Source organism: Dermacentor variabilis, chromosome 9, assembly GCF_050947875.1.
Source record: "Dermacentor variabilis isolate Ectoservices chromosome 9, ASM5094787v1, whole genome shotgun sequence".
Taxonomy (NCBI): domain Eukaryota; kingdom Metazoa; phylum Arthropoda; class Arachnida; order Ixodida; family Ixodidae; genus Dermacentor; species Dermacentor variabilis.
In genome coordinates, this window is record NC_134576.1 from 137498492 (window position 1) to 137511050 (window position 12559).

The window sequence follows — 12559 nt, forward strand, 5'->3', positions numbered from 1 at the left end:
GTGTGTGCATGTGTGTGAAGTGCGAACGCTTAACGGTAGACAAGTTCGCGCTTCACAGAAAAATTATGCAATGCCAGCTAGCCCAATATGTTGCTCTAGAACATAAATCTTCCAGACTGAGGTTGCGTTGGCTGTTCTAACTGTACTGGTGTGTGCGTGTATATATATATATATATATATATATATATATATATATATATATATATATATATATATATATATATATATATATATATATATATATATATATAACGAAATGCACAGCTGTGCGAATTCTCTACGCTGCATAGTCTTGTCGCCGGTCAATCGCTGATACGGGCGAACACCTGATAATTTGACACTGGCATGTTTCACTACTAAACCCGTTAATCTCTTTCTATTTTTGTCAACTGTAATCAATCAATTAATACAAATATGGAGATAAAGATTGCGAGATTATTCGATCACGTTTTAGCCTTCCGACAACACGCCGAGATCTCTGCTGCATGACTTGAGATGCGCATAATAACCTTCATGTCAAACGCTAACTTCACATTCACCCGTACAACGATTAAGTGTGATATGACATATAAAACGGCATTCAAGGCACATACGGTCGGCCGAATCACTCTCATGAACGACCGAAATCTCCTCCATACGGAATAGCGTAGATACAGTGTACACAAACATGATATTCTGAACGAAGGCGCATATTTCTACTTACGATACACATTGCGACCCAGGCATTTTTATCACAAAAAGAACTCCTTTACGGCCACATGTATAGCATGCGCTCATGCATGTTCTCACGCAAACGTTTATACTTCTGCATGCAGCAGAATTTACCATAACAATGTGTTGTAAACCTGTTTTGCTTGGGGCTTTAAGTTCTGCCCGCTGTTGGAGGAAGGGGGGCGGATGTCTTTACACGTGTGTGCAGAATTATTACCGGTCATGTAGATGAAAAATACTACGACGACGCGCAGAATGCCAGGTTATCTTGACGAAATTTACCACGTCATAATAGACTCGCCTTAACAAATATACTGTATGTAATTCTTAAGTAATTTGGCCAAGTTGTTTTTGATAAAAAACCGCGATTATTTGTCGCGTTAAAGAAGGCGAAGTTAAATAGTGACGCTATGGATAAAATACACGCCTTGTATGTTTTTTTTTTTCGTCGTGTGAAAAATCTCTTCCAAGGACATCGCGGCACGTAACTGGAACTTCGTCTGCTTTGCGTCGACATTTATTTTGGGCTGTAAATGCGTCAGTGTGCCTATACGTGTACAGGCTCTTGGAGAAACAAACTCGCTAGAGACAGGCTTAGAGGTGATTCACACAGGACCCAAGGTATTATGGGCCTCAATACGAAAGTCTCTGGTTGTCATCAAGACATAACAGAAGCCGAGTTCAAAATTTTCGCCACGACTGGTTAACTGGCACAAACTTTTTTTTTTCTTCTGGTGAGGGAGGGACATAATCAGCGCTTATGAAAGCGGCAGTAGATTACGCAGCGCTGCCTAATGCGCTCAAAAAATACGATGCAATAGGATGGGAAGGCGACAGGTTGAGAAGAGAGAGAACGTGTGTGTGCGTGGAGACTGTTGCGTAAACAAGAGAGGAAGGTATAACTGATTGTACCGGCATAAACGGGCTGGCTCTATAGTACCGAAATTCTGGTTAGACGTGTCAGTCACAGTTTATTTCGTTCAGCGTCGTGTTTGGGTTCAGGACGTGCTTGTTTCGTCCTGGGTGAACCACGACTTCACGTCGCTGGCATGCGCCGTTGCGTTGCCATGTATTGTCGCTTGCAGTGGTAGGAATGGTTACGACATCTGTCACTATGACTGTTACTATACCAGACACCGAGCGCGAGATTTCTTCTACACGGAACGCACAAGTATGCGTCGAAACATAGTAAACCTAATTCGCTGCGAAAGTGTAGGTATGCGTGTAGTTTGAGCGAGGGTGAGCCAGCGGTATGCAGGGAACGACCATTTATACCTGTCTCTGTTAGCTGGGCAACATTCAGTACAACGTGCAAGCCCGGACTCGATCGACTCGTGTGGCCCTAAGCACAACGGCGGATGTTTGCCCACAGCGTCCCAGAGTGCACATCTTCCAGCGTGGACTATTATAACCAGGCCGGTGCGTGCTCAGCTGCTGCCGAAGGCGACGGTGCGAACCAGGACCAGTGCTACGGCGGCCAGCAGCATGGCACCGGAGGTTTTGGCGATGCAGCCGCTACAGCGGTACGCGTTGAAGTCCCTGCACTCGTAGTCGAGCTCCCTGGTCTGCTGGTAGAGGATGTTGTCGATGACCGCGCTGCCGGCGTCTCGACACTGGTCGTGGAGCACCACCTTGATGCATTCCCGGTAGGCTAGTGTGGCGCTGCGAGCGTACGAAGAGTGCATCGCCAGGATGAGAAAGAGGAAAAACAGATAGTCTAGTAAGTACAATGTATCCAAGGCAGTGAAGCTAATTTTAGCTGACCGATAGTGCGTAATTTTTAAAGCCACATTTATAGCCCTATTTCTCCTGTTTCGAAAGATAAAAGTAGCTGTTGTCGCGACGAGTCCTGTTCAGATCTGTTAGCAAAGTCCAACGCTCGCATGTTCATACCTTGTCTTATGTTTGATCAGAGCTGGAACACTAATACGGTCCTTTCTAGGTTGGCATGCACACGAAGAATACCTTTTAGCCGTACAGTATACAGGTGTCCGTCGCACTGGGAAGGACAAGATTCCCTGTTGTCACTAGCGGTCACGCTCGAAATATCTACCTAACCCTCCCAAGCGTAGATACATCCATCATGTTTGGAAGGCTAGCCTTCCGCATATTTTACGAGTAACCTGTTATCGAAAATGATGCGCGTTGCTGCTCCAAATATAATGGTCACTGTGACGGTGACAAGTGGGAGATAGAGAGAAAGCAAAGAGAGGAAGGGCAAATAGGTGGGCTTCCGGTTTGCTGCCCTACATGGTGTAAATGAGTTATAAGAGTACTGACACAATTTCGAAGTTGTAGAATCTATACCAAGAACTACTCGCACTTAAAAAGAAGACACTTGGCAAATATGAAGCCTGGTACTGAATGTAGTTTCGTCATCGACAGTGTCGTTGCGTTATCATGAAATTGCTAATGTTGCTTCAACAGGGCTGGGTATGATGACTGTCATCATCAGAAAATATAATAAACAAGGCTAATGCGCGCATTTCTTATATCTGCGCTAGCGTGTACAGCAGCAGCCGTCCCTTACAAAATAAGCTACAGAAATTGTGTTAGGTTTCTATTGACCTTCCGATACATTCGAGTCACTTTCTGTAGAAATGCCCCTGGCGTCATGCATGACTTTTCCAAGAGGTAGTGATCGACGGAACTGAGCGAGCTAGTGCATAGTGACGTCATGACGCCGGTCCATATCCTCGGCACCGAAACCCTGGGGCATGCATTATAGTAAATTAATTAGGGCGCTCCAACGTTTGCCAGCAATTTTTGATGAGTTTAGAGCTCTCGGACCTTATATTAGTGCAATAAAGAAAGAAAAGTAAACGGCGTATCATATCAGTACTCATCTAAGTTAGTAGAACATGATGGGAGGAAAGGACTAGAAGGGAGATTGCGCAACGCGACTGAAGCCGGACGAGTCGGCCCAAAACGTGATCGTCACGTCATAGCACACAGCAGCCGTTTTAATGCTCCCATTCTGCGGGCAGAGCTACGGCACAGCAGCCGAACAAGTGCACGTCGATTAAAAACTACCGGGAACCAGACATATCCTGCCCACACGCTTAGGTTCAGACGTCACTTGTTGGGCTTATACTGAAAGAGGAAAAACGAAGGGAATGGCTTCACAGAGAGGACGCTGGTTAAAGCTGGCTGCATGACATATCGCTTCCTGCTATAGCTTATTTCCTTCCTTCATGGGGCATGCAGAGGACTTGTTAACCGACGGGGTGTAAAATATGGGAAAAGGATATATATAAGCACACGTGTCAATACATAGGTCATGCGAGCTGATCTAATGCCCCGGCCAGCGTGCATTATGAGGACAAGCTGCAACTCACCAGCAAGTCTCCTTTACTCGGTCGTCCGAGTGATACCTTCTGGCGTTGTACTGTCGCTTCTGGTGCTCCCTGGAGCAGTCTTGGATGTACTCGCTGGCACGAAGCATGCAGTACGAATCTGTCGCACGTGGAGAAACAAGTGGCATCCGTGTTGAGGGACAAGGCTAAGGTAAACATTCGCGGCACTTATCTAAATACGGTCCGTGATACACGTACATGCTTTTGACTAAAAGATACCTGTTTGACAATTGTGCGAGCTACGCTGGTTGCTTTAATAAATGTGTTGGTTACAGTGTTGCAACGGAGAATGATTTTAGGTATCGTTAAGCAAGATAATGAATTATTGGGCCTGCGAAATGAGCTGAAGTAAACTGGAATCTAGCACGAATTGCTGAAAGCACATAGTAGTGGTAAAAGGTTTTGTCGAAATTGGTTTCTTTCTTGCGCACATTAAGGCAGAATATATGCAGACATGGTGGTATACTGGCGCAAAGCTGGGCAGAAAAAAAAGAAAGCACGTATATGTAAGGAGGCAATCAGGATGATGTAGTGTGCAAAGCTCATAAAGTAAAATGCGCTTTTACTGCTGTGCTGCGAGCTAAGGGAGAAGCTATGTGGAAGGCTCTGGATTCATTTATACCACCCAGGATTCTTTGTATTCTTTAATGTGCACGTTAATCTGCGTACACATACACCTTGCCATTGCGCCACCATCGGAAGTGGCCTCAGCGACTGGAAATCGAGCGCACGACCTCGACAGCGGGAACGCCAGTTGTCAGAGGTCGTGCCTCAAACGACAATGACGCGTTTTCGCGTGAGTCATCATAGGGGTAGGGCACGCGGCAATCAGAACTAGAACACGGAATTTGCCGCTTCTCATCATTTACAAGGCGGGGAAATTTTGCTCGAACAGTGCGTAATACTGATGAAGATAATTTTCTTCTTTTTTTATTGTTGATACATGTTCACAAATGAACGTCATTTTTCTTACTGTGAAACAAATCAATTGAAATGAGTGCATACAGAAGTGAAAGCTGACAAACACTGTTAGAAAAATGGACACCCTTATTATGGTTTATCCTGTCCCGAAACAAGCAAAAGATCGTTATTTATATTGCATGCCTTTTGTTTCTTCAACGCTGCACGCCCGATACTTGTAGGTCACGAAAGGAATGCGCGTAGCAGCATAACTTGTTGCTCGGCGAGTTGATACATCCTAATGACAGCTCGAAGGGCGTCATCACGTGTACATGCTATTACATGCGCATGTGTGTGTGCCCTTCAGGCTGTAATTAAGCGCATCAGCATGACATATCGTTCTTGACAAGAAAGTTGCGCAGCGCAAAGTGTTAATGAAAGAAAACGCGTGAAAGATAGACGATGATTATTGTTTGGGGACAAGATAAGCTCCAAAAGGTATAATTTTTTTTTTTAGAGTGCAGTGACATTTGCGGAAGAGACGATCATATAATGTAGCGCGTGCTCTAAATTTCTACAAAGGGTGTCATCATGGAGTTTCACACTAAACATAGTAGTTGGCAATCTGGTGGTAGCGTCTGCGGGCGTCGGCAGGTTGGCTGTTAATCCAGCGTGGGAACATTAGGCAGTACAAATGAATTTGCCTGAGCTTGGTGCTTCTGGCTTAAAATGGTCTCGAGGTTGTTACGTTGCTTTCCTTCAAGCTCATTTTGTCATATTGAATTCGATAAACAGGTCTCGTTTACCATTCACTGTCTCTACCATTCGATGTATCTTCAGAAGATTACAAACAAATGTACTTGTTCCCAATACAGCAAATAATTATCCATGGTGAGCATTTCTGACGAAATACGTACAATCTAGACTTGACAGCGCAGATATATAAATGTATCGTGATGTTTAACACCGGAAATTTCGCAATGAGATGAATTCATTTTCAATGCAAAGCACTTAGGTGCGTCAGCAGAACTTAACTGGCTTTAAAGAAGCTACATAACGGCACTCAATTGAATCGCAAATGACGATAAAAATATTTTGAACGTTTTTTTTTTTTAACGAATCCATGCCATATCGCAAACGATTAGTACACTGCCTGCGATTCCAATAGTAGATGAACGATTTCAGCACCACATTTCCCTCTAGCTATTATAATCTTAGTGTGAAACAGTATGAGACTTCACAATCAAAGGAAAAGATGGTGCGGCAACTGAACAAGGCCGAGTGACAGCGTGAGTGAGCTAGCTGCTCGCACAGAAAGCACGTGGGAAGTGGTGGTGGTGCGGTGTGTGTAAACAGCAGCGTACCCTCGTTGGAAGACGCCCTAGACGAGGGCGAGGAAGCGGAAACGGCCGAGAAATTGTATCGGTGCAGAGGTGCCAGTGGCAGCGGGGGGCTCGTGGAGGAGGTCCCCAGGTACCGAGGAGGGTAGTAGGCCGGGGCTGGGACGGGTCAAGGGGTCACAGGTCATGCACATGCGGGCACCGTGCGAGCATGCAGGCACTAATATTGGCGAGCTTTAGCGTAGCGGAGACGGGCACCCCCAGACGCACACCGGAGTACAGAAAGCGACGTATCGTGAAACTGGTGATCAAACATAATGCCATATAAAAGTGTTTCGTAAGACGGTCATCGTCGCTATCGGCATGTTTGCGCCAGCGAGTAAGCGAAATGCTGTAGGTCATCTCAAAAAAAGAAAAGGGGTCTCGCATGCATTGTTTGAAAACGGGCCACAAGATGGCACCATCGGTACTCTCGCTTTCTGGTGCATCTTTCTGTATTCCGGTATACGTCTCCGCTACGCTAAATTTCTGTAATTGAGAAATGTTAACGGCCTAATCTAAAAGCAAATAAAACAACACAGAAAACAAGCCCCCGTAACCCCATATTCAACATGTATATCCAATATCTATATCCAATAAAACCAATGTGATTGCATGTGTAGAACAGGAAGGCAAAACGGGAATGTGGGTTTATTGAATGTGGAGATGTTAGGCAGCCTTTTTAACTGCATCTTGTGCATAAATTTGGGCTTACTTGAAGACGCTGCCTACTCAAATTACATCACACTCTTTGTAGAAGCATAGCGCTCTCAATGAACATGTCGTAAGTTTGTGATAGCTCCCCAAGGTTAATTTGTTTTATTGCGACTGAAAATTAGCGCTCACTCTACAACGAAAGATAGGTAGGCGCCATTTAACGCAGACACACTGCGACATTTCTTTTATAAATTTTAGCATGAAGTGTGTGAGCAAATGGAAGCTTTGTCTATTGCCTCAACACTTATCTCTACAGTGGTACAGGGACATTTACGGGCATCATTTTCGTCGATGCCTGGGAACAAAGCATAAGTGGGTACTACAGAAGCTTGCTGTCGTACCCACTGAACAAAGAAAGAACGAAATAGACGTCGGTTTTTTAAGCCTAGACCCATGGTCACTTTCTCACTGTTCACTGCTGGCTGCTCACTTTCAACGTTGTGCGTTGAGGTTTCAGAAAAAAAAGTGTCTGAAAGCGACAAAAATGTGCTGCAGGATACTGGACATTGTCTTTAGAGATGAACCGCGTTGCTATATATTACAGCTACGAAGTGACGTAACAGCTTCTTCAGTATAGTAGCCCACGCAGGTAGGAAGATGGCTAGCCATAACAAGCTCGAATATTACAATAGCTGAACACCATTCAACATTGTCGCTCAATTCAATATGTCCAGAAAGTGCGAAGTGTCCCCGTTCTCGAGCTCTGCGTCGTCATTTTATCTCCCGCACGAGCATGTTTTACAAAGTGGAATAAGACGCTGCAATAAAAAAAATACTATGCAACGCTGTGTAGTAAGAAGAAACAGCAAGCAATAAGAAAATGAGATTCCCAAATAATTCGGGAAGCTTATAAAAGCTCTGAAATAGCACATCCATTCCAAATCTCTCGTCTTCAGGAGTGAAGCGATGACCCCGCAACAGTCAGTCAACAACAGTGAGGGTTCAGTAAAACTCAATTTTTCCGCTGGAATCGCGTGTTGAATAGCGACATTAAGAAGCTCTCTCTTGCATTCTAGTCATTTTGGTAGCTAGGACTTCAAGCTACAGTTTAGATATGCACGTACTGTACTTGGAGACACAAGCATATACCCTGACATGCCTGTTTGGAAAAAGTGAAGCACCGGACATTTCTTTCTTTTTTCCTCTTTCTAAAGTGAATAAATACAAATATATAGGACCGATATGCCTGACAGGCGCTAACAATGGCTACTAACAAGAGAACAAGAGAACAATAACAGATAATTACAATTTATTTACGTTATTGATAAACGGGCAACGTTTCCGGCATTATGCCTTTCGTCACATGAAATGTGAGAAATATTCTTCGATGATGGCTACATGAGCTGAATAATTAACTGAAATTAACTCTTGAGCTGATAACTTTTCTTAGCGGGCATCAACCTTTAACTGGTATTTAAATGGCAAAGGGTGTTTTAACTGCTAAATTATGGCACTTGTTGTAATTGTTGAAGGAAAACCATTCAGTCAATCACACCTGTTCTCCGTTCGTACTCTTCCAATTGACATTAATCACCATCAACATTTCGCTGGTGTTACACTGGCAACTAGAATTTCGAGTGGTATTGTAGGGCACACTTTGTAGTGATTCAGTTACGCTACACGTCTTCGCCGTCTTTCGCGGCGTATCCTCGACGGCGTGCGTGGTAATCGCGCATACCTTGCGTGTAGGGGGCGTATCCGCTAGGGGACCCCGACCGGTAGATGCTGTGTACGTCCCGGGCCTCTCCCGAACTGGCACCGCACTGCCAGCTGAGTTCCCGCGCCCGGTCCACCAGGTAGGAGGACAGCTGGCGCTCCTCCTCCACCGAACACCGACGGCCCGCCACGTCCTTGACGCACCGTTTGAACGCGACGTAGCTCCTGCACCAGGCACACAATGGGGCACAGGTTGGCGCAGTATGTGGACACTCACTCGTGCTCACTCGTCAATATTTTTTTTTTCGGGCAATGTATCCACTCACACTCGTAGCAACTTATACTCACGCTGGCTACTCACGCTCACGCGTGCTCTCTAACACTGGCTCGCGTTCATACCCGCTTTAACTCCCTCCTACCAGCACCCATTTATGCACGTTCGAACCGGCGTCCACTCAACCACACCGTCACTGAGTTTCGCCGACGTTCATGCTATCTGGCACTCGCTTCTCTTCATACTCACGCGCGCTCAGATTCACCGGCACTCAATCCCATTCAGACAAACTCCCACTTACACACTTCGTTACTCAATCACACCCTATGCCACGTCGGTAAAATGAGTGCGATGCCAGTATGAATTGGTTCTCGTGAATGAATATACCGACCTATGTAATGGGACAATATCCGGTTAATGTAAAGTCACACAGAAAGGTTACTTCTCATAAAGACGGGCACACAGAACAGACACATGAATCGATAGGAGGTAGTACAGCCTTTTTTTCACATGTCGCAGCTTCGAATGTCCCGTGAACAACATCCCACGAGTCCACGACTGTATCCTGCATGCCACATGAGAGGGGCCCTTCCGCGAGATGGCGTTACAGTATGTTCTCGCGCACTATGGAGTGCGCCACCGCACATATGAGCCCCGTATGTTCATATCCCTGGAAACAACTCTGACGAAATAAAGCGGCATTCAAGGTGATGCGTGGAACGCATTGCTAGAAAACACAGTTTTCTTCTCTTCGATCCTGTTTGAACAACGCTTGAATACAATGTTATCATTTCATAACCAACCGCGACCGCTTGAACCGTCATGTTTTACTCATTCAACGAGTGGCCGACGCCATGCCCAAGTTTGCTCAATAAATTTCACCGCAATAACAATATCAAAGGCGAAATTCTTCAAATGTTTCGTACAAAAAACAACAAACGGCGCAGTGAACAACAGTGGGCTAACTTTGGAAACCTCAGCCTCGAACAAGGTTACCGACAAGGTCTCCCTCTTAGTGTGAACGCCTTGCCTTACCAAGGCCTGCAGTGCTTATTTGTGTGCACTCTCAGCTATGCTGAGACGGGAGATAATTGTTCGAAAAGGAGCTGCTATAGAGAGTACGGCTAATCAATTCTTGAGCTTTGGAACGATGTCTGCCGACACTCGCGAAGCGGGCTCACGGTATGCGGGGTGGGAAGAAGAGATTACTCAGTGAGAGAAGGTCTCAGAGAAAAGGAATGCTTCTGTCCTTGGAATATAAAAGCGTTTCCGTGACGAACGCCGCCCAAGATGAACGTCCGCTCACGGACACTCGAAGCCACGTACAGCGCCTCCCCCCGCAGATCGCCGTGGTTGTGCAAACGCGAAGAATGGTCGAAGCAGTCGGGGATGGGCGTTGGCCACCCGCCGTCGGCGCCGCGCTCACCTGCACGAGTCGGTGACGATGGACGTCTTGCCTCCGGCCACGAAGTTGGCTTCGCACTGCTTCACGTCGTCGTACTGGAAGCAGCGGCTCACGCGCCAGCCTGCGCATGCGCGGAACGTTGCTCGTAAACATTCCTTTAACATTGCACACGCACGTTTGAATGTCACCTTGAACACAGAGAATTGACTGCGCATTGACACTGTGCTCACGCAGAGCACAGTACTGCTTTTAGGTGACTACAAATGCGTGTAATTTCCAACTAATTTTCATCCTGCTTCCATAAAGAAACCAGAAGGGTGTTCAAGAAGAAAAAAAAAACCGGTGAACGGGTACGCTCCTTATTTGAAATGCACGGCAGAATCCCCTTTTTACAAGGCAGATAGTAAATACATAGAATACAGAAGAAAATGCATTGTTAACAGTATGAAGTAACGCGTTGAAATCAGTATAAATGAAGGTTCCGTTGATTGAATCAGGAGAAATTTGCGTTCATATTTGTAGAATAGATCGTTCACTTTTCTAAATTTTGTGTTATTTAAGCTATCTATGGTTTATTGGTTAATATTTTAAGTTCTTTGTTACGTTCATTGCAAGTTTATTGTGTTGGGTGATGTTAGCTTATTCTGAATCACCTGATCCCGTTAACTTATAGTTATTTTTCTTTGATGCGCGTATTAACAGAAGGTCTCGCATTCAGGCTCTTGCCTGTGTGATCTCCTTTTGTATTTATGCCTTTGAAACGTATATTGCAAATTTATGAGAATGAAAAATGAAATACACAATAAGAGAGACTTCAAATATAGTAAGAAAGAGACCTTTTAGTTTCATGCAACGCGTTCATAAAATTACGCCAGTTAATCGAAAAGATAAAAACGCTTCCTAATAAGGCACAATAATTGAAGAATACAGCTAGTTGAAATTCACGCCACTGAGATGCAGTTACATCTTAACAAGCCAGAAAGACACAGTTACGTTTAATAGAAGTTGTCTAAGGTAACAATTGCTCACCTGGTGAAACTGCAGACTATTATGGCGCTTAAGACAAAGGAGGGGATGGCAGAAATGTTATATGAGCGTTGACAGTGGCTACAGACTTCCGGAAGTCAGCGCTTTCATAATGGGAGCCCGTGGACCAACTTGGAACATTAGTGTAACGCAAACGAAGACGAGTGCATGAGAAGGCCACGCGAAAACACAGATAATGCGCTCATTCGCTGTTCTTGTCTCCTCGCTTTGCTTGCGCTACAACAGTACTCGAGGATGACATACGAACGAGCCCGCATTGCAACCCTACACACTAAAAGATGTTAGCACTCTTCGGAACATCTCTTGTCACCTAGCAATAATCGGCATTATAGTGTTGCACGCGTTTCCTTCCTTTCTACCCCCTCCGCTCGCTGTTCTTCTGTCAAGGAACGCCAAGTCATGTTGACACGCGCATGCCATTCGCGTGCAAATTCAATTTGTTTTCCTGATGCCATGATTTCCAAACTTTTGCTCGCGAGTATACGACAACGGCATGGAGTGTAAAAGAAATGTATACTTATTTTAGCAAATCCTTTCAGGCGCAGCTTCATGCGAAAAACCTCTAGTTCCTTCTTTCTTTTTTTTCAGTTACGTCACATTATGTTCAATACAACAGGTACTCTGTCAGTTATGAGCGAACCGCGAGCAGCGAGGTGCTCACCTGCATGTTCATTACCTTTTCACGCTTTCAACAATAAGATCACACGCCGCGAAACAAGAACTAAGAGGAAATGCGACGCATACCTCCGTCGAGATCACATGATCGGTCCAGGAAGGACTTCGCAGACAGGATGACGTCGCCACTCTTGTCCTGCTGATCTCTGGACTGGCAGTTGGCCGAGTGCCACATCAGGCAAGCCATGTTGTCCCGGGCAGATCTGCATTGCCGCGAATGCGACTTCTTCAGTAACTTGAAGGCGTTAAGGTTTGGGCGCGTTAGTTAAGCGCGTTGAGGATCGTCATCAGGAGCGCTGTTTACGTTGACAACAGTGTGGGAGTCCTGTTCTTCGGCTAAGCTTGCGCTGTTCATTTCACTGTTCAGTTTCACAACCACATGACTAGGTTGCTGGCAAGGTGTAAAATCTCAAGGATAAAAATGAATTACGGTAGAAAT

General features: G+C 45.3%; 1 protein-coding gene across 2 annotated transcripts in view; it reads right to left on the bottom strand.

The window, feature by feature from the left end:
- Window positions 1-245: 245 nt before the first annotated feature.
- LOC142557655 (uncharacterized) overlaps window positions 246-12559 on the bottom strand; it is a 31990-nt gene continuing 19676 nt past the window's right edge. Inside the window, exons 3-8 of one of the 2 annotated variants that reach the window (XM_075669653.1) lie at window positions 12190-12323; window positions 10420-10519; window positions 8742-8944; window positions 6332-6466; window positions 4050-4167; window positions 246-2373 (exon numbers count right to left, since the gene is read on the bottom strand). In XM_075669653.1, coding sequence (XP_075525768.1) covers window positions 2139-2373; window positions 4050-4167; window positions 6332-6466; window positions 8742-8944; window positions 10420-10519; window positions 12190-12323 — 925 coding nt within the window. In that variant the 3' untranslated portion in view covers window positions 246-2138. The remainder of the gene's footprint in view (window positions 2374-4049; window positions 4168-6331; window positions 6467-8741; window positions 8945-10419; window positions 10520-12189; window positions 12324-12559) is intronic. The other variant, XM_075669654.1, reaches the window with a different exon arrangement.